The sequence below is a fragment of the Monodelphis domestica genome, chromosome 1 (genome assembly GCF_027887165.1).
Source record: "Monodelphis domestica isolate mMonDom1 chromosome 1, mMonDom1.pri, whole genome shotgun sequence".
Classification (NCBI taxonomy): Eukaryota; Metazoa; Chordata; class Mammalia; order Didelphimorphia; family Didelphidae; genus Monodelphis; species Monodelphis domestica.
Window position 1 is genome coordinate 502,662,236 of NC_077227.1, and position 21,261 is coordinate 502,683,496.

Here is a 21,261-nt window from a genome sequence, read left to right on the forward strand (position 1 = left end):
AACATGAGCTCCTATGGCCTAAGGACATTTTAGTGCATACCATTGCACCTCCAGCTTTCTTTGACTTTATTGAAGTGATGGAGGAATAGGGTAGAAAACCCTTAGACTATATTTTTCTACATCCTTTTTATTTCATAAATGTCTTTTGGTCAAGCATTCCCGTATCCTAATCTTTTGTTTTCTTTCTTTAAGGACTATCGGACAAAACCCTTTTGCTGTAGTGCTTGTCCATTTTCCTCAAAATTCTTTTCGGCCTACAAAAGTCACTTCCGGAATGTTCATAGTGAAGACTTTGAAAATAGAATTCTCCTTAATTGTCCCTACTGTACTTTCAATGCGGACAAAAAGACTTTGGAAACGCACATTAAAATATTTCATGCTCCAAATGCCAGTGCACCAAGTGGCAGCATCAGCACTTTTAAAGATAAAAACAAACATGATAGCCTTAAACCTAAACAGGCTGACAGTGTAGAGCAAGCTGTTTATTACTGTAAGAAGTGCACTTACCGAGACCCTCTGTATGAAGTAGTTAGAAAGCACATTTACAGGGAACATTTTCAGCATGTTGCAGCACCTTACATAGCAAAGGCAGGTGAAAAGTCACTTAATGGTGCAGTCCCATTAAGTTCAAATACCCGAGAGGAGGGAAGTATTCACTGCAAGCGATGCCTTTTTATGCCGAAATCCTATGAAGCTTTAGTACAACATGTTATTGAAGATCATGAACGTATAGGCTATCAGGTGACAGCAATGATAGGGCATACCAATGTAGTGGTTCCAAGATCCAAACCATTGATGCTAATTGCTCCAAAACCACAGGAGAAAAAGCCTATGGGACTCCCACAAAGAGTTGGTTCCCTTGCCTCTGGGAATGTCCGATCTCTTCCTTCACAGCAGATAGTGAATCGACTCACCATACCAAAGCCTAATTTAAATTCCACAGGAGTCAATATGATGTCTAATGTCCATCTCCAACAGAATAATTATGGAGTCAAATCAGTGGCCCCAAGCTATGGTGTTGGTCAGTCAGTGAGACTAGGTTTAAGTGGTAATGCACCCGTTTCCATTCCTCAGCAATCTCAGTCAATGAAACAATTACTGCCAAGTGGGAATGGGAGATCTTATGGTCTTGGCTCAGAGCAAAGGTCACAGGCACCTGCAAGGTACTCGCTTCAGTCTGCCAATTCATCTTCTCTTTCATCAAACCAGTTGAAGTCATCCTCTCTCTCTCAGTCACAGTCAGCCTCTAGAGTATTAGGTCAGTCAAGTTCTAAACCTGCTGCTGCTGCTGCCGCTGCCGCCGCTGCTGCTGCCGCCGCCGCCGCCGCTGCTGCTGCTATAGGCCCTTCTGCAGCAACCAATACTTCATCAACACAAAAGTGGAAAATTTGTACAATTTGTAATGAGCTATTCCCTGAAAACGTCTACAGTGTTCACTTTGAAAAGGAGCATAAGGCAGAGAAGGTGCCTGCAGTTGCTAACTACATAATGAAAATACACAATTTCACTAGTAAATGTCTATATTGTAATCGCTATTTGCCCACTGATACTTTGCTTAACCACATGTTAATCCATGGTCTCTCTTGTCCATATTGCCGTTCAACTTTTAACGATGTTGAAAAGATGGCTGCTCATATGCGAATGGTTCATGTTGATGAAGAAATGGGACCCAAAACTGATTCCACTTTGAGCTTTGATTTGACATTGCAGCAGGGTAGTCACACTAACATACATCTACTTGTAACTACGTACAACCTGAGAGATGCCCCGGCTGAATCTGTAGCTTATCATGCCCAAAATAATCCCCCAGTGCCCCCAAAGCCACAGCCAAAAGTTCAGGAAAAGGCAGATGTCCCTATAAAAAGCTCACCTCAAGCTGCAGTACCCTATAAAAAAGATGTAGGTAAAACACTTTGTCCTCTGTGCTTTTCAATCCTGAAAGGACCTATCTCTGATGCACTTGCACATCATTTACGGGAGAGGCACCAGGTTATTCAGACAGTTCATCCAGTTGAAAAAAAGCTCACCTACAAATGTATCCATTGCCTTGGTGTATACACTAGTAACATGACAGCCTCAACAATCACGCTGCATCTGGTCCACTGCAGAGGTGTTGGAAAGACCCAAAATGGCCAAGATAAAACAAATGCTCCCTCTCGACTCAATCAGTCTCCAGGGCTGGCACCCGTGAAACGTACTTATGAGCACATAGAATTTAATTTGCTGAAAAAAAGGAAGTTAGATGATGAGGTAGATACCCCCTCCATCTTTGAAGAGAAGCCTGAAGAGCCGGTTGTCTTAGCTTTAGACCCCAAGGGTCATGAAGATGATTCTTATGAAGCAAGAAAAACATTTCTTACAAAGTATTTCAACAAACAGCCCTATCCCACGAGAAGAGAAATTGAAAAATTGGCTGCCAGTTTATGGTTATGGAAGAGTGACATTGCTTCTCATTTCAGTAATAAAAGGAAGAAATGTGTCAGAGATTGTGAAAAGTACAAACCTGGTGTGTTACTGGGTTTTAACATGAAAGAACTAAATAAAGTTAAACATGAGATGGATTTTGATGCCGAGTGGCTATTTGAAAATCATGATGAAAAAAATTCTAGAGTCAATGCTAGTAAAACTGTTGACAAAAAACTAAACCTTGGGAAGGAAGATGACAGTTCCTCAGATGGTTTCGAAAATTTAGAAGAAGAATCCAATGGAAGTGGTAGTCCTTTTGGTGCAACTTTTGATGTTGAACATAAAATTCCCAATGATAGCATAGTAGAGAACCCAGAAGAAAGCGTTACCAAATTAACTACTGGGGACACTTTAGAATCTGAAGATAAGATAGACCAAAAAGAAGAGGAAGATTCAAAATATGGAGATACTCATTCTGCGGAGGAACCAACAAAACTAATACACGATGCCTCTGATAGTGATGTTGATCAAGATGACCCTGTTGAGTGGAAAGATGGCGCTTCTCCATGTGAAAGTGGGCCTGGTTCTCAACAAGTGTCTGACTTTGAAGACAATACATGTGAAATGAAACCTGGAGCATGGACTGATGAATCATCCCAGAGTGAAGATGCTGGAAGTAGTAAACCAGCTGCCGAAACAAAAGGTGCATCAGAAAGTGATGAAGAACAGTTGAAATGGAAGAATAGTTCCTATGGAAAAGTAGAAGAGTTTTGGTCCAAGGACCAGTCACAGTGGAAAAATGCATCCGAAAATGAGGAGAGTTTGTCCAACCCTCAGATGGAGTGGCAAAATAGCACAATTGACAGTGAGGATGGAGAGCAATTTGATAATATGACTGATGGTGTTGCAGAACCAATACATAGCAGCTTAACTGGTGTAGAGCTGAGTAGCCAACAAGCATAAACTGCCCTATTACCTAAGCATTGGTGGTAGGCTGCATTCTTAACTGTCCGATCTTTGCATTTCAGTATGACTGCTAAGTTTAATTCAATTGGTACTGCCTTTTGAGTGCTAGGTCAACTGACTTAAGTGGTTGATATATGACCACTCCTATTCCAGTGGTTATTTCTGAGTATGCTATTGGCTCATCTTGCTTTAGAATCTGCTGTGGCAAGCACAGCAACTTAATGTGAAAAACCAATACGCTGGTGGCTCCGGAATGCACATGAGGAAAAGCAGAGATTTATTTCGTCTGCATTCTCAACATTTTTCACTCTGTATATGTTCAGTTGTATGTCCTTTTAAACCATTACCTTTATTCACATGGTAGTATAGGTCCAACATATGAGCTACCAGTTCAATGTGTATAGTAGACTCTGGGGGAAATTGATTTTTTTTTCATTTATTCATTCTGAATAGTTAAAATATGTATATTTGTACAGTCTTTTAGACCTATTCAAGTGACGCTTATGATATTGTTCTTGTGTATCCATCATAGATTTGTTTCTCTTTTTTAGTGTTGCCCTGCTGTGTAATAAATGCTGTATCTAGTTTACCTAGCAAAAGCTTGAACCTGCTATAGTATGAACTTTTGACAGACTTAGTTTTTGCACATAACCTTGTACAATCTCAAACCAGAGGCCAGCAACATTAAAAAAATATATCTGGACTCTATTGTATTATAGAATTTTCTTGTTCTGAATATCCTCAAAATTACAGCCAACAAACTGGTATTTCAGATCCATTTTCTGAAATCTTTTAAGCTAAAATCACATGCAAGAAACAAGTTTGCAGCTAATTTTGACACCTTTTAGATCTGTATAAAAGTGTATTGTGTTGAGGCAGCAAACAAACCTGAGTGCTGCATTTTGGATATTTAGTTTTATCTTTAGTTATACACCAGCACGGTGTATTCATTTATACCATCTAATATATGACACACTGTTGTAGTATGTATAATTTTGTGATCTTTATTTCCCTTTGTATTCATTTTAAGCATCTAAATAAATTGCTGTATTGTGCTTAATGTAAACATTGGCTTTATTACAAATAACAGTGCTTTGTACATTTGTATTTTGTGACATTGGAAGCCACAGACCCAAGTTACCACAGGCAGATGTAACTACCAGTGCCTTGTAGAAAACCAAGGCCTGCCATTTGTGGAAGATGATATTGATGATCTTGCAGATTTACAAATACCTGTTATAAATCCTTCTATTACTATTTTATTGCTATGATAAAAATCCTTAAGTTCTTAAGTTCATCTTTTGTCAAGCAGCAAGGCTGCCTTTGTGTAAATGTCCCTAATAAAAAAAGGGTATGAGCACAAGTTGTGAATAACTCAACTTGTAGACAGAATCTTAGCTCAGTGGTATTCTGTCTTCCTCAAGTGTATTTTCCTTTCATTAATCAAAGTAGAAACAGTGTTGCTAAATGAATTTCATAATTTCGGGATAGCTAGAATTTCAATTTGGGGTTGAGGCAGCAAGGAGTAGTGAGAAAACACCAGGTTACAATTTTAGCTCTACAACTAGTTTGATCTGAAATTAAGTATTTCATCTCCCTGGGCCTAAAGGTTGTTTCCAACTATAATGTTCTATGGTTTTACAATTTCATTTGGTCAATGTCCCAAAAAAAAAATGCATTTCAACCTAGAAGTGTAGATATTTTATCCATTAAAGTTTAAGGAGAAACAGTGTTTAAAGGATCCATAATTGCCCGTTTGATTCTTCCTCCATCAGTCTTCTATAATTTAGTCATCAGCACTAGCTGTGAACAAAAATTTTTATGAATTTAGGGATGGGCCTCTTTTATTAGCTCAGCTGATTCTCCAGTATATTCCATCACTTGATCTGTATAGGAAGCTTGTCTTCCACTGGTACAGGCTTCAAGAAAACCATGTAATGAAGCATGAGAGGATTTTAAAGGTTGGGAAGAAATGTTTGACCAAAAAAAGTAGATTACTTTCAATCAAGGCTAGGTTGTAGCTTTTTTAAAAAATGGTCATACAAAGTTCATTTGAGTAGTGGGGGTTTGAGCAATCAGGAAGATAAGGGAAGGCTTCACAGAGGAAATGGCATCTGAGTTGAGTCTAACAGGAATTGTAAAAGGGGGGGAGGAATCAAGAGTATTCTGAGTGTGAGGAAAGATTTTTGCAAATATACAAACTGTAGATAGAATGTAGAATTCAGGTAATAGACCAGTTTGGATAGAAAGAGAGGTAGTAATGTGAAATGAGGCTGGATCTTGGAGTCCTAAAAATGTTGGCAAAAGGAGGATGCATTTTGACAATAAAACATTTGCTTTGTGTTAGCATTCCCACCTTTAGTAAGCTGAGTTTTAAGTAGTACTTCACATTCTCATTAGTAATTAATTTTGTTTTTTAAATAAAAGGCATAGTATTCTGCCACCATTATAATCTTTATAATTAATATTTCTACTTAAGCATTTTCTTAAAAATACATAGCAAAAAGATTTCCCATATTACCCTTTTCACTCAACTTTTATCACAGACCGTAATATCAGTTTATTGAGATGATTTCTGATCTGAAGCTTCTCAGATTTACTTATTCTGTACAACGATCATGTTCTTTACCCCAAATTTAACTTGACCAACTTTGTCATTTCCCCATTATGGTGACTAGTATTGTTTTTAGGAGAAGCTCTGACTAAAGGAGTTTATGAGGAGGTAGATGTGATTTATTCAGTTGTGTTTCTATCTTTATTAGACCGTGGAATAGTGAAATGAAATCAAGTTGTGTTACGTAGTTTAAGTGCTACCCAATGTGAAAGAAAGGGTTCTGTGAGGTCATTTTAAAGACTGAATTCTGAACCACTTGGGTCTTTAAAAATCTCCCTGTCTTATTCAATATGAAAACTTTTGTGACCTGTTGTCATTACATACCATTCACTGTTCCCACCACTTTCTCCATCCTAGGATCAAATTAACAAAATCTTGGGCATAGCTAACAGATTTTTGACACTGAAAACACCCAACAGCTGTGAAACAGAGAAAGGCAATAAGTTTGGAATCAAAGGATCTGGATTTGAACACTACTTGTGCCCATTCAATATGTAACCTTAGGCAAACGACCTCTTATCTATAAAATGAAGGGGTCAGACCATCCTTTTTAGAGGGACAAAATGTGGTACAAAAAGTATAAGACTGACAGTTAAGATCTGGGCAGAGGTCTACCTCTAGCTACATGACCTATGGAAAATCACTGATTGTGTGGTGGGCTTTGTTGCTTCTCTGTAAAAGGAGAACATTGGACTATGTCCCTATTCTAGCTCTAAAATTCTTTGATTCAGTTAACCTTTATGATTCTTTCCATTCCATGCCCCCACCATCATTTTTTTCCCTAATTAAGTTAAGCTTAAGATAGCCTTAGCTTTCTGAATACAAAGCTTCCTAGATATAAAGGTTGGAGAGGGGAAAAGAAGTAAATCTTAAGGAAAGGGTTTTTTACTTAGACAGCATTATATCAACAGTCTTGAAATAAGTGAAGCAAAATAATTACCCTGGGCTTGTACTATCCCCTTAGAATTGGATCAACATCTTTCAATAACTGAAACATCAAACTGAAAACTTACTCCTAGAAATGAAAGGGTGTTTTTCCACATTATTTAGTAGGATTTACACTTAAAGTGGTATAAACACTATGCTTGCTGTCACTAAGTCTGTAGCAGAATGTGACAGCTGTGTATGTTGAGCAGCCATCTGGGAGGGAGAGAATTGAAAGCAAATTCTGCCTCTGAGACTTTGCAGAGAAAAGGGAGGAAGAGACAGCTGTATTACTTGCCTATACCTCTTTTCAGTCTATCCATAAAGCTGGCTCTGAGAAGAAAGGACTAGACTAACCTAAAGATCTTTACCTCCCTGGAGGAGGAGCCAGTGGTTTGTAGCAATAGTGCTCTTCTTTTAAAACTAAACCATGAGGATCTTTCTGGCTACCGTTTAAAAGCTGAGAAGTCCCATGATGTGGAAAGGGTACCAAAATTGGGGTCAGAACCCACATTAGGATCCCCTCTATCGTGATGGGGTAGCTATCTTCAAGTGTCTAATGGAGAGACTTTATTTGGCCTGAAGGAGTAGAACTGAGAACAACTTCAGGAAAGCTGATACAGTGAAAGGAAAATGTTTTATTGTTAGAACTATCCAAAAGTAGAGAGGGCTGCTTCCAGAAGTAGTGGACTCTTCACTAAAAATCTTCCACTGGAGAATGACCATTTGTGGGATATATTGTTAACAGGGGTCAAGGGTCATATTTGAGTACAGGTTGGACCAGATGGTCTTACAGGGCCCTTCTAATGTGAATTCTGTGATTTTTACGTTCCTTTCCCTTTCTGGACCTCAGTTTTCCTCATCTTTAAAATGTAGGGGTTGAACTAGAGGATTTTTTAAGTCCTTTTCAGATCTAAATCTGCTGTCCAACAAATGTGAAATGTATGCTCGGATTCACCAATTTATTGAGGCCTTAATATGTGTAAGACTTTGTTGTTAGTGCCAAGAATACAAAGATGAAACATTGCCTTGCCCTCAGGAATCTTAGAATCTAATGGGAGAAAGGAGATACACAGTACGCTGTAAAGCAAAATATGATAAAGGGAAAGGAAAGATCACTTTGATGGATTGTAAATTTAAACCTTAAAGGGACCTTGGAGATATTAGAAGGCATTGGCAGCTGAGCAAAGTCTTGAAAGATTTCAACAGGCAGAAATAAAGTGAGTTTATCAGCAGGAAGATATGACAGTGTAGTGTGTGTGTGAGTATTCCATATTAAATGAAATCACTGGAAAGAGGTTGGAATCAGATGTGGGAAGCCTTTATGCCAGGCTAAGACATCTATAGTTTATTTTCTTGGAATAGGGGAAGTGTTTTGATAGGGAGAACATGTTGATGAAATTAAAGTCCTTGTTCTCAGTGACCAGATATGAAAATGCCCTACTTAAAATTTTTTTAATTTACAAAGGTGTTTCAAGTGATCTATAAATATAGAGATATAACCTCTAAATAGCCTCATAGATTCAAAGTAAATTCCTTAGTGCAGTTTACTCTGATTAATATGTATGTTGCTATATTCCCAAGATGATTATTCTTGCTCTCTGAACTCTACTATGTAAATATCTCATGGACACCTTTCAATCAGTCAACAAATAGTGCCTTCTGAGCTCCAGCACTGTGCTGGCCATCAGAGATATACGTATAAAGCATGAAATGATCCCTACTTGCAGGGGGCTTATAGGAAAATTTTTTCTCATCAAATAATAGATCTAGAAGGGACCTCAGAGACCATCTAGTTCAGCCATTGAAGCTTAGAGATGAGAAAATAGGCTAAATGACCTCCAAGGTCACAAAGATAGCAGTGGTGTAAGCTGAACTAGGTCCTCTGACTCCAGAAATCAGGTTCTTTCATACCTACCATGCTGCTTCCCATTAGGGCCTCTTGATCCAACTTGGAGATCTGATGAGCCTTTGACTCTTACCTCCCTTTAAAGAGAATACGTATTGCATCCTCTTTTCATCACAATGGACACATTTCTGGGGAAAGTTCAATAAGAAAGGATGATTGACTTTCTCATAGGATGATTGACTCTCAGCAGTCAAGTTTTGCCTTATTTTAATTTCTGGAGGGTTTTCTTGCCAAAAAGATTTCTTCTGAACCCTCCCAAATATATCACCTCTGAGAAGCATCTCCAGGCAACCAAAACAAATAGAGTTTATAATCCTAAATTTAAAAGATACAATGTGACATTAATTCCCCCCCTACTGTGTACAGAGCACTGTGATAGATGGAGAGATACAAAGCTTTAAGGCATGGTTACTGCCCTTAAGGAACTTTTACTCCTATAATAAAGCTATGATATGCAATATTGCATTATTAAATATAATAGTAGGGCTACAAAACAAGATGTTATATGAAGGCTGAAAGAAAAGGTTAAGAAAGTCTTTGGAGGGCAAATGGATGGCATTTGATTTGGCTTGTGAAAGTAGGGGACGGTCAAGGTCAGTAAAATTAACGTAGTAGAAGTTTCAACATGTATAAAATTAAAAGTTATGGATGGTGTAACATTGAATACTTTTTGAGTCAGGAAATTGTGTGCCTTCCAAGGACATCCGAGGGGTAGGTATAGTAAGGTCAGATGAATGCCCGTTTCTGCTCAGAAATAGAACCGGGTCACTTGGTCAAGAGGGGTACGCAGATGCACATGTTTTCCCTTTACTATAAAGATTTTCAGTTCTCTATGGCCACACTGCAGGAGTTGGCTTTGATATCATAAGGAAGCAAAGATCACCAGACTAGCTGACACAGCTCACCATGCTCTACTTTACAGCCAAATGAAGCTATCAGCTATTCTCAGATCTCACTTTGCACTTTCCCACCTCTGTGTGTTCACATTGACTATCCCAGATGTCTAGAATACACTGTTTACTCTTCTTCACTTGCCAAAATCTTCCTTTAAGAACCAACTCATTTCTGCACCTCCCTTCCTCCATCCTATGCTGGATGTAATCTCTTTCCTTTTGACAGTCTCTCCTGTCTTCTCCCCATACTCCTGAGTGATGCCCAAACCAGATTAAAACATAATTGGGAGACATTTAACAAAATAAAAATACAATAGAACATAGATAATCTTCTCTATCTCTAGCCAGAGATCTTTATGTAAGATCTCATGCCCACTCCTTTCCTCAACACCGTTTCTATGAGTTCAACTTTACTGCCCAGGAGCACTTGGTTTCTCTTTTGCCCTATTCTACCTTGTATGTTTAATTGTGCTTTTGCTGTGTTAGAATGTATATATAGTTTCATAGGAGCAAATTTAGGCATTATGTAAGAAAAAACTTTGTAACAATGGGAAAGGTCTAGAAATTAAATGGATTACTTCAGGAGGTAGTGCACTCCCCTTTATTAGAAGTCATCAAGCAAAATCTGAATAGCCACATTGTGTATGTTGTTGAGGTGATTGATTTTCAGTTTGGGGTTGGACTACAAGGTTACTAAAGCTTCTTGTAATACTGAAATTCTTTGATTCTGTTGTAGCATGAGGAGGACTCCACACATGTCCCTCATCCCAGAAGAGCTATCCCAGTTTTGAGGCACCCACTCAAAATCATAACTCACAAGCCCACAGTGATATGTTTATTTTTACCAGCCAGCCATATGACACATTAATTCAAACAAGACATTTAGTCAAATAGCATAGCAAATAAAATGTCAAGAAAACATTTCTCTAGCTCCATGTATATATGGGGTTAATTCTCCTACACACACACACACATATAACTAGAGAATGTACAGAGAGGAAACAAAGGGTATACATGGGGCTAGGGATCATATTTAAAGGGCATATATATAATGTGGTTAAGGCAACCCACACCTCTTCTACTGCAGAATTGTCAGTGTCCTCTGGTGATTTCATCCTCTCATAAAGTACATCTCTGCTTTTTACTGGGCATCTCATTTTTTCTGTGTGCATTGTTCAGATGTTGCCTTTACTAGATGTTATCTCCATGCCAGTCATATTGCTACTGTGCTCTGTTGCATTTTGTCTCTTAAAGACACTTGTTTGTCTTATAATCATTGAGCTGCTCTCTACTGCATTGGCTTCAGAAGGGGGAGAGATAGGGAGAGAAATGAAATTAGGTCAAAAACAAGAGCTAAGTGAAGAAATGAGATCTATAGTTTTTTACTTGTCAACTTTCCTGACATTATTCGACATATCTAAGAGCCACAAAAACCTCTTCCCAGAACAGAAATACTATCTATCCTGTGATTCTGCTTAGCTTTAGAGAGCAACTAGTAGAAATTGCAAAGGAACAGATTTAAGTTAAATCCAAGGAAATTTTTCCCAACAAAGCTGCCCAAGAGTGGAATAGACAACTTGAGGAGGTAGTAGATTTCCCCTCATTGGAAATATTGGCCACTTGGCAGGTATATTCTAGATGAGTGAGGTCAAACTCAAATAGACAGGGGGATCACTAACCCATACATTTTGGTGTGGGCCATACCTGGCAAGCCATTTATCTGTACCTCGGTTCTAAGAAGGAATCCTTGTTCAAGTATGGGTTATACTAGATGGCATATGATGTTCCAACTGAAGTGCTGCATTTATTCCTTCCAACATAAAGTGTTGGTTCTCTGTGATTTCTGTACCAAAAAAAGAAGAACCAACATATTCTGAATTGGAAGAACTTGCTTTGAGTCTAAGCTCTCAGCCACTATCTATGTGACTATGGACATGTAAGAAATAGTATTAGAACCTCAAATCATATAAAATAAATCATTTTTAAAAAATTGATACTGCTGAAAAATTGGAAAACTAGATCAGTGGAATAGACTAGATAAGTAAGATTTTAAAACAAAACTCAACCTAGTTTTTGGATAAACCCAAATGCGTAAATTACTTGGGGTGAAAACGCCTTTTTTAACAGGAATTGATTAAACAACTGGAAAGCAGTTTGGCAGAACTTTGGTTTAGAGCAGCAACTTATACCATGTAGCACAATGAGTTCAAAATAAGTATATCTGCCAACTGAATGTTAAAAATGTATCTGCCAGCACTATATGGACTTGTAAATTGGTATGACAATTCTGGAAAACAATTTGGAATTATTCAAAGAAAGTGACTAAAATGTGCATGCCTTTTAATCCAGAGATTCCACTGCTATACATATACCCGGAGGTCAATGGAGGGGGAAAAGGCCCCATATGGACAAAAAATAGCCTTTTTTCTATTTGCGATGGCAAAGAAGTGGAAACAGAATAGATGCCAATCAATTGGAGAATGTCTACATGAATTAGTGCATGAATGTAATGAAATATAATGACTTTAGGAAACTATGAAGGTGAAGACAACAGAAACATGGAAAAAATATGAACTGATGCAAAGTGAATTAAGCAAAACCAGCAAAACAATATACATCATGATTATAGAAATGTAAATGGAAACAACATCAACAATAACAAAATAATGCTGCATAATTATGTTGACCAAGTTTGGCCCCCCAAAAAAAACAAAAGATATCTCCCTTATTCTTTTATATAAGTAGATAATACCATACTTTTTTGAGGTGTTAATTTTATGGAATTTTTTTCCTTCCTCTTACTCTTTAAGGGGTGGTTTAAGTCATGGCATTAAAAAATAGAAGCAAATCAGATACCTTTCCCAGCTTTGAATAGAGTGAATTTTTTTAACAAAACAAGGATAGTAGCAATCACAAGATACATAATTTTGATTACATGAAATTAAAAACCTTTTGCATGAAATAACCAATGCAACTAAGAAGGGAAGTTGTATCTGGACAAAAAAAATTTTGCAGTAAATATCTCTGATAAGGGATATATGTATATATATAATATATATATATATATGGAAGCAACAAATATATAAAACATTCTCCAATAAATAATTGCTCAAATGATTATATGAATAAACAGCTTTCCAAAAAAATTGCAAGTTAATAACCAAATGAAAAATTGCTTCATATCACCAATAAGAAAAAATATAAATCAAAACAACTTTGAGGTTTTGCTTTACAGTCAGCAAATTGGCAAAGATGACAAAAGATGGAATTGGTCCATATTGGAGAAGCTATGGAAAGATAAGCACACTAACCCCCCATTAGTGCAATGATGAATGGAGAGCAACTTGATATTATGCTAAGAAAATGGCAAAAACTCTTACTCAGAATCCCGCTTCTGAGAATAGAAAGGAGCTGGAGGATATTTAAGGATCTTTCAATAAAAAGACAGATCTGTATATACCAAAGTAGCACTTTTCATGGTAACAAAGAACTAGATACAAAGTAGATACCTATTAATTTGAGAATAGCTAAACAAACTTTGGTACATGAAAGTAATAGAATACTATTGTGCCCTAAGAAATAATTACTATTAAAAATTCTAAGAATAGGAAGACTATAACCATCTGATGCAGAATGAAGTTAGCAGAACAAGTAAAAATATTCACGATTACAACCATGTTCTTCTATGTACATACAAAGACCATAAAAAAATAGAACACTTGGTAATTGTAATCACCAAACAACCCTGAAAGAGTTGAAAAATTACATATAATCTGAGACTTTATTGAAATATTGGTTAGATTTGCTGAACCACTTTTTTAAATGTCTTTTATTCTTTGGTACAAGGGATAGCTCACTGGGTAGGGAGTGGAGAAGAGATATATTCAGAAATGAAGGTGATCTTAAAACATATCAATTAAAACTTTTTTTAAAAGTTGAGGCATGCTAAAGTCAATAATGAGCTGAGGCTGACAACAAATACAAAAGACAACCAAAAAATGCTTTTTATTTTGTTTTTAGCTATGTTGGAAAAGGAAAGGATGAAAGAAGGAAAAGGACCACTGCTCAGATTAGATGTCATGATGTTAATAGTCAGTAGAGAAGACAGAACTACTCAACTCTTTATTTTTCTATTTTCTCTACCAAGGAGTATGATCTTTGGATTGGAAAGAACAGAACAAAAATAGTTAATGAAACCAAAGAAAGTAAGGAGATGTTAGGAGAGAACTTCAATAAATTCAAATAACCAATACTAAATAAACATCCCAGGATACTAAAACAATGTACAGATGTAAATGATCAGCTACTCAGTGACAGAAGTGGCAACGAACTGGAGAAGAGCTAATGTTCTTTTCAGAAAAAAAAAGAAAGGGCAATCTGAAAACTATAAACCAGTGAGTTTGATTGATTCCTGGGAAATTTTTAGAATATAATATTAAATTTTTTGTAGACATCTAGAAAAGGAATTATTCACCACCAAGGGCTAGAATGATTTCATCCAGGTCACAAAAAACTAAACTTCTTTGTTGAAAGAATAACTAGAGTGGCATATAGAGGTTAATATCGTTTGACTACATGTCCACAAAGCATTTGTTCATTCTCTGTTAATCATATATACAAGAAGGAGATATGTGGAGTAGACAGTACTAAGATATATGGAATAGAAAGAAGTAGGAATAAAGGAAGGGAAGAAACCTTTAGTAAATCTCTACTGTGAGCCAGGCACTGTTAAGTGCTTTATATATATCATATTTGCTCTTCACAACCACCCTAGGTTGTACATACTATTATCCCCTTTTTACAGTTGAGGAAACTTAAGATAGATAAAATACTTAGGTCACTTACCCAGGGTCACTTAATGTCTAAGAATCAAATTGAATTCAAGCCTGGCACTAACTACTGGTATAGTTAAGCAGATTTGAAACTAACAATAAATGAACTAAAAGAATTCATGCATAATGTTTATGCTCCACCCATAAGGCATAGTTGTCAGGTGACAATGAAAAGAGTAAAAGATGGGAATGACTTAAGATAAAGGTTAGCAAGCATTTATTAAGCACTTACTATGCACTAGGCACTGTATTAAGCTCTCAAAAGTACAAATACAAGTAGAAAGCCAGTCCCTTTCCTCAAAGAGCTTACATTTTTTTTAAAACCTTTACCCTCTGGCTTAGAATTAATACTGTGTATCCAAGGGTCACACAATTAGTAAGTATCTGTGATCAGATTGAATCCACAACCTATCTCTAGGCATGGTTCTATCCACTGAACCAAATAGTTGCCCATGAAGAACTTACAGTCTAAGAGAAAAAAGCACAGTAAAGGGAGCTGAAAATGAGATCGAAGGTAGGAGAGAAGTGGAATGAAAGTATCCTATATTGGGGATAGATGTAGAGAAGATGCTATGGAGGGAGGTTATAAGAGGAACTAGCCAATCAGAGGTAGAAGCTGCAGGGGCATGGGGTACTTCCCATGTGAAAAGTAGTCTTGGGTGGGGTAGTGTGCATTCAGGATTAAGAGGTTTCTATGGCATAGTAGAAAAAGTTCTCTAGAGATGAATAAAAAGATTGGAGGAATGATGCCTCCTTAGAAGAGTCTTACATTCTTCCTCTTAGATTGTTTGGACAAGTGCTAAAAGAAATGAGTCATGCATGTGCTATAGGGAAAATCCACAACTCCCTCTATACACACATGCACACACTTTTTTGCTGTGTGAAAGGAGCAGAGATACAATTAAATGAAACTACCTGAAAAAAAAAAAACAGGGATTGAGAAATAGAGATGGCAACCACTTGAACAAAACTCCTTGTATTATATTTAACCTACTTCCAGAGCATAGACCACCCTGACAGAAGACCAGCAGAAATATTCTAAGTTGGGCACAGCTGGGTAGCTCAGTAGATTGACAGCCAGGCCTAGAGATGGGAGGTCCTAGGTTCAAATCTGGCCTCAGACACTTCCCAGCTGTGTGACCCTGGGCAAGTCACTTGACCCCCATTGCCTAGCCCTTACACTCTTCTGCCTTGGAACCAATACATAATATTGATTCCAAGATGGAAGGTAAGGGTTTAAAAAAAAAAAAGAAAGAAATATTCCAAGTTCCAAAATATTCCAAATACTCCAGTAGAGGTTGTATCTACTCGAGTGCATTTATATTATTTACTTTATTCAGTCTTCATATTCTGATTGTTGTAAGTGATTTTTGTAAGTGATTTTTTTTGCAAGTGATTTTTTTCTTTCACTTTTGTAAGTGATTCAATGAAACATACAACTACTAATAGAATAAATAGGGAAGAATTTTCTTAGTATTGTAGCACATAAGTCAAGGCTCCGTTGGGTAATACACACCTGCAAACTCTAGACCAATGAGACAAGGCAGAATCTTACAAAAGGGTATAGCTAAGGGAAGAAAGGCACCTAGATCTTTGAAGGTCAAAGAAAACTTGACAATTAACCAGAGAACTCTGGTGTTCCTGAGAGAATGAAGTTAAGTTTTTTCTTAACACATGGCTTTTACCCCTGAATAGAGTCAACTCTTGCAAGATTCATTGCTCTGGTCTCCATTTTCCATGTCCAAATTAGCCCCTCTTTTAAATTGTCCTTGCCTTCTAATTTTTTCTAATACCACCCAGTCCAAAGCTTTGTGCCTAGAGGATAATAATTGTAAATGGATGAAAGTGAATTTAGAGGGATATCTCTAGTGCCCTTGAAATCTGTCCTTGACCCTATGTTATTTAATATGTTTATCAATGACCTGGGTGAAGCCATACATGGCATTCTTATTTTTTACTGTTTATTATTCTGAACTTGACAAACACCAACAAATATAAGCATTTCCATGTAGAAAGAATAGAAAAAGATTGGACATGAAACTTCATTTTGTTCATCTTGTTGATTTGTAATTATAATACATTTTTTTAGATCCTTACCTTCCATCTTAGAATCGATATTGTGTATTTGTTCCAGTGTAGAAGATCAATAAGAGCTAGGCAATGGAGATTAATTGACTTTCTCAGTGCCACATAGCTAGGAAGTCTGAGACCAGATTTGAACCCAAGATCATATATCTCTTAAGAAACTTTGCTCTCAATCCACTGAACCTCCTAGCTGCTCCCCCCTCTTAATGACACGGTCTCTCTCTCTGTCTGCCCTTGCCAACACTGTTTGCCCTTTGACTCCTCACACACATACTGGCATATACTCACTTGGTTCTGGAAAGGGAGTTGGAAGTGCTCCTTACTTCCATTGCCACTTCTAAGTTCTCCTACTACTGTCACTTAACCTCTTCTTTGAAGTTAACACAATCCACATCTACCACTGAAACAAAATCCTGATCACTGTTGTCTACAGTCCTCCAGGATACTCCCCTTCTTCAATGAGTTCAGAACCTAGCTCATTTTTCTCTCTTCCCCAACTCCTGCACTCATAATAGAAGACAACTTCAACATACACATGATGTTCACTCAAGTACTTTATCTTCCCAGTGACTCAATTCACTCATTTTTCATGTCCTCCACCTCACCTGTCTTTACTCCTACACATGTACTTCTGGACAAAGTTAGAGAAAATTATGCACCTATACTGACTAGGTCCACTACAAATTTATGTTATATAACATCAGCTAGACCTTCCCTGCTACTAAGAAATCCTTTTATACCTCCCTAATTCCCACTCACCAAAAATGCTCTTCTAAACCTTTACATTCCTTCTCAAATCTCCCATAGCACCCCTGCCCTCCCTGACCCTCTCATTTGAAAATCCTGCCTCATGTTTTACTGAAGGAATTCAAGCTATTCATTAGGAATTCCCTTTTCCCTCTTCATCTCATTTCCCAAATGTCTGGATACACGGAATGAGTACCATCCCATGTCTTCCAACTGATTGTTCTCTCCTTCCTCTTTCCCATTTATTTTCTAATTCTCCTTTTCCACCTCTCCCTCATCCTCAAAGAAAGAAAAACTCAAACCCTTTTGATCTACTGATCCCTGAAAACAAAGGTCCCAAATCGCCTCTGTTGTGGCTAAACTCCTCTATAAGGACATCTATAATCACTGCTTCAACTTCCTCTCCTTTTGTTCTCTTCTTAACTCCCCACAGTCTAGCTTCTAGCATCATTCAACCAAAACTGCTCCCTCTGAAATGACCAGTGATCTTTTAAATGCCAAATCCAATGGCCTTTTCTCAATCCTCATACTCTTTGACCTTTTGGCCTTAGACACTGTCATAATCACTTTTCCTTGATACTCTCTTCTTTCAGAAGTTAGGAACATGTTTCTCTTCTATTACTCCTATTTATATAACTACTCAGTCTCCTCTACTGGATCTTCATCCAGGTCATACCTACTAACCTTAGGTACCTCTTAGGGCTCTATTCTGGTCTCTCTTCTCCCCCTATAGTATTTCACTTAGTCATCTTTCAGTTCCCATGGATGTAATTATCATCTGTATACTAATGATGTCCAAATCTGCTTATCTCTAAACTTTCTACTGACCTCCAGTCTAGTATCTCCAATTGCCTATTTTACATCTCACACTTGATGTCCCATAGATATCTTAAACTCACTATGTCTGAAAGTGAACTCATTATCTTTTCCCCACATCTCTCCTTTCCAAATGTTACTATTACTATTGAGGGTACCACCACTTTCCAAGTCCCCAGGTTGGCAACCTAGGTATCATCTCAGCTCTCTCTAACTCTGTCTATCTGTCTTTCAGTAAGTTTAATAATTCTTAATTATCTCTCCTCAACCTATTTTCTAGGTCAATTGTTTTTCCAAGAAGATATTTCACATGTTCTTTTATTTGTTCATGCTTTTTGGCCATTTTTTTTAATATTTCATGGATTCATTAACTTCCACTTGCCCAATCTAATTATTAAGGAATTTTCTTCTCAGTGAACTTTTATTCCTCCATTTCCATTTGGCCAATTCTCATTTTTAAGGTATTCTTCTCTTCAGTGAATTTTTGCCTAGCTTTTTTTTTTTCCATTTGAGCAATTATGCTTTTTGAGTTTTCAGGTTCTATGGGGAAGGGAGTACTGTCCAAGCTTTAGGTTCTTTGCACTACTGCTTTGAGAGTTAGCTTTGGGGATCTATGTTTTGGGGATCAGTTCTTGCAAGGTGGCGTAATCTAAGGAAAGATGTGTTTAATACTCCAGTGGCCTATGCTCTTGTCTGTGAATGACCACAAGCACTTTTTTCCCAGTAACTGTGACCAGGTCCCTTGCTACCCTATGGCCACAAGCACTGGTGTACTATTGCTTCTCACCTGGGGACCAAGACCTGGGACTGCACCCCAGGACTGAAGCCTGAGTCTGCATATGAGCAATACAACAGAGTCCTGCACCCTATGATCTCCTTCTGACCAATTGTCTAACCCCCTTACTGTCCATGGGCTGAGAGCTATGTATTCAGCCACCCCCAAGGCCTGTGCTGGCTTGCCAAGGTGGATCCTGCTTTGGCTCACTGGTCTGCACTCGGCTCCCACCCCACACAACTGACCTTTCCTGTTGAACTTCTAAGTTATCTTAGGTTGAAAACTTGTTTCACTTCACCCTTTTATGGGTTCTGCCTCTCCAGAGTTTCTTTTGAGACATTACATCAAAGTCATTTGGATGGTAATTTAGAAGAAATCAGGCAGATTCCTATCCCTATTCTAGTATCTTGGCGCCTACATTTATCTTATATATAGTTTGTTTGTAAGTTGTTTGCATGTTGCCTCCCCATTAGATTGTGAGCTCCTTGAGGGCAAGAACTATCTTTTGCTTCTTTTTGTATCCCCAGCACTTAGCATATTACTTGGTATATTATAAGTGCTTAATAAATATTCACTGACTGACTATAACAAGTTATTTTTTAAAATCCCCTCATTGAATAAATTAAAAAGAAAAAGAAAGTCCATAGTACAAACATACATTTTCCAGCAAAATTAATTCCCATTTTGCCCATGTCTGAAAGTGTATATCTGCATTTTAAGTTCATCACCTCTCTTCTTTATTCTTTTGTACTCCATTTATCACTGAGTTGCTTTGAGTCTAAGGTCTTTCAAAGTTTTTCTCTGCAATTTTGTCATAATTTTCTAAATGATTCTAATTCTGTTCACTTAAATCTGCATCAGTTCATAAAGATCTAACCAGTTTCCTACTGTCCCCCAACCCCCAGAAGTTATAGGAGTTGAGAGTGAGAATGGTGAAATGTGAATTACCCAGCATGGGAAGAGGTTAAGATGGCTTTGAGATCCAGCCCCCCATGGAAAATACACTTAAGGGGAAAGGAATCAAAATGAATGATAGGAGACTAAAAGAAAAACAAGACAGATTTCCAATGATTTAAGGAGGAAAAAAACTTAAAGAGACTGAGCATAAACAGATGAAACAACAGAGAAGATATTAATAACAGAAAGGAATATAGCCTCCAGAAAAGGTTTTAAAAGTCAAAATATCTATGAAGAAATATGATAAGACAAAGGAAAATGAATCAATATGTCATAAGGCAGGGGTAACTAGATGGCTTAGTAGATAAAGAACCAGGCCTTCAGATAGGAGGTCCAGGGTTCAAATATGACCTCAGACACTTCTTAACTGTGTGACCCTACGCAAGTCACTTAACCCCAGTTGCCTAGCTATTATCATTCTTCTACTTTGGAACTGACAGTATCGATTTTAAGGCAAATGGTAAGGGTTTAATATATGATATGGAAGATTATCCTGTGATTTCCCAAGAAAGCATTATACCACAGCAGGTTATTTATGAATGATTTAAAAGAGAAACAAATTTGGAAGTAGAATTTGTAGTTTGTGCAGCAGAAATAATTGGCAGTAGAAAAACTTAAATCCACAATGGTGAGTCTCATCAAAGCACCAAAAAATTAAATAACTAGCAGTACAAATACACAGAACTGAAGGATTATCAGGAAGAAGAGAACGAAAAAAAAGTAATAACATTAAAAGGAAACAAGGTCTCCATACAACCAAAATATATTGATCTCAAAGACATGTTAGAATGAGACAACTTAAGAATTATAGGTCTCCCCGAAGAAAATAACGAGTTAAAAAAAATGAATGCCATAATGCATGAAATATTTCAAGAAATTGCCTAGGACTTCTGAACTCAGGAGAAAAGGGACGGAAAGAAGTGTCAATCAAAAAATCCTCAGATCACTTCCAAAAAAAGACTCCATACTAGAAATTCCAAATAGTGATTAAATTGAAAAATTCTACTGACAAAAAGTAAATTCTGAAAACAAGAAGACTCCTCACGATATTCAAACACAAGGGAAAGAAATTCGAATAGCAGAAAACTCTTTTGTACCCATCAGAATCTGCAGGAAAGAATAATAATGTGCTTGGAAGACCATAGGAGCTCAAGATGAACCCTGCAGACATTTGGTTTTTAAAAAGTCATTCAAAATCCTGGAAAAATATATACCTGAAGAAATTATTTGTTTTTCAAATATCTAGACATAGATATACAAGAAAAGTAAACAATTTCAACAGTTTCAACAGAGGAGGATAACAACCACAGATAGACCTTTAAAGGATTTTTTTCCTA

The 21,261-nt window shown here is 37.2% G+C and overlaps 1 protein-coding gene across 1 annotated transcript in view; it reads left to right on the forward strand.

Annotated features, from left to right (window-relative positions):
* ADNP (activity dependent neuroprotector homeobox) overlaps positions 1-4,438 on the forward strand; it is a 31,221-nt gene extending 26,783 nt beyond the window's left edge. Inside the window, exon 4 of the mRNA XM_007475737.2 lies at positions 193-4,438. Within this exon, the coding sequence (XP_007475799.2) occupies positions 193-3,369 (3,177 nt within the window). The 3' untranslated portion in view covers positions 3,370-4,438. The remainder of the gene's footprint in view (positions 1-192) is intronic.
* The last annotated feature ends 16,823 nt before the right edge of the window (positions 4,439-21,261 follow it).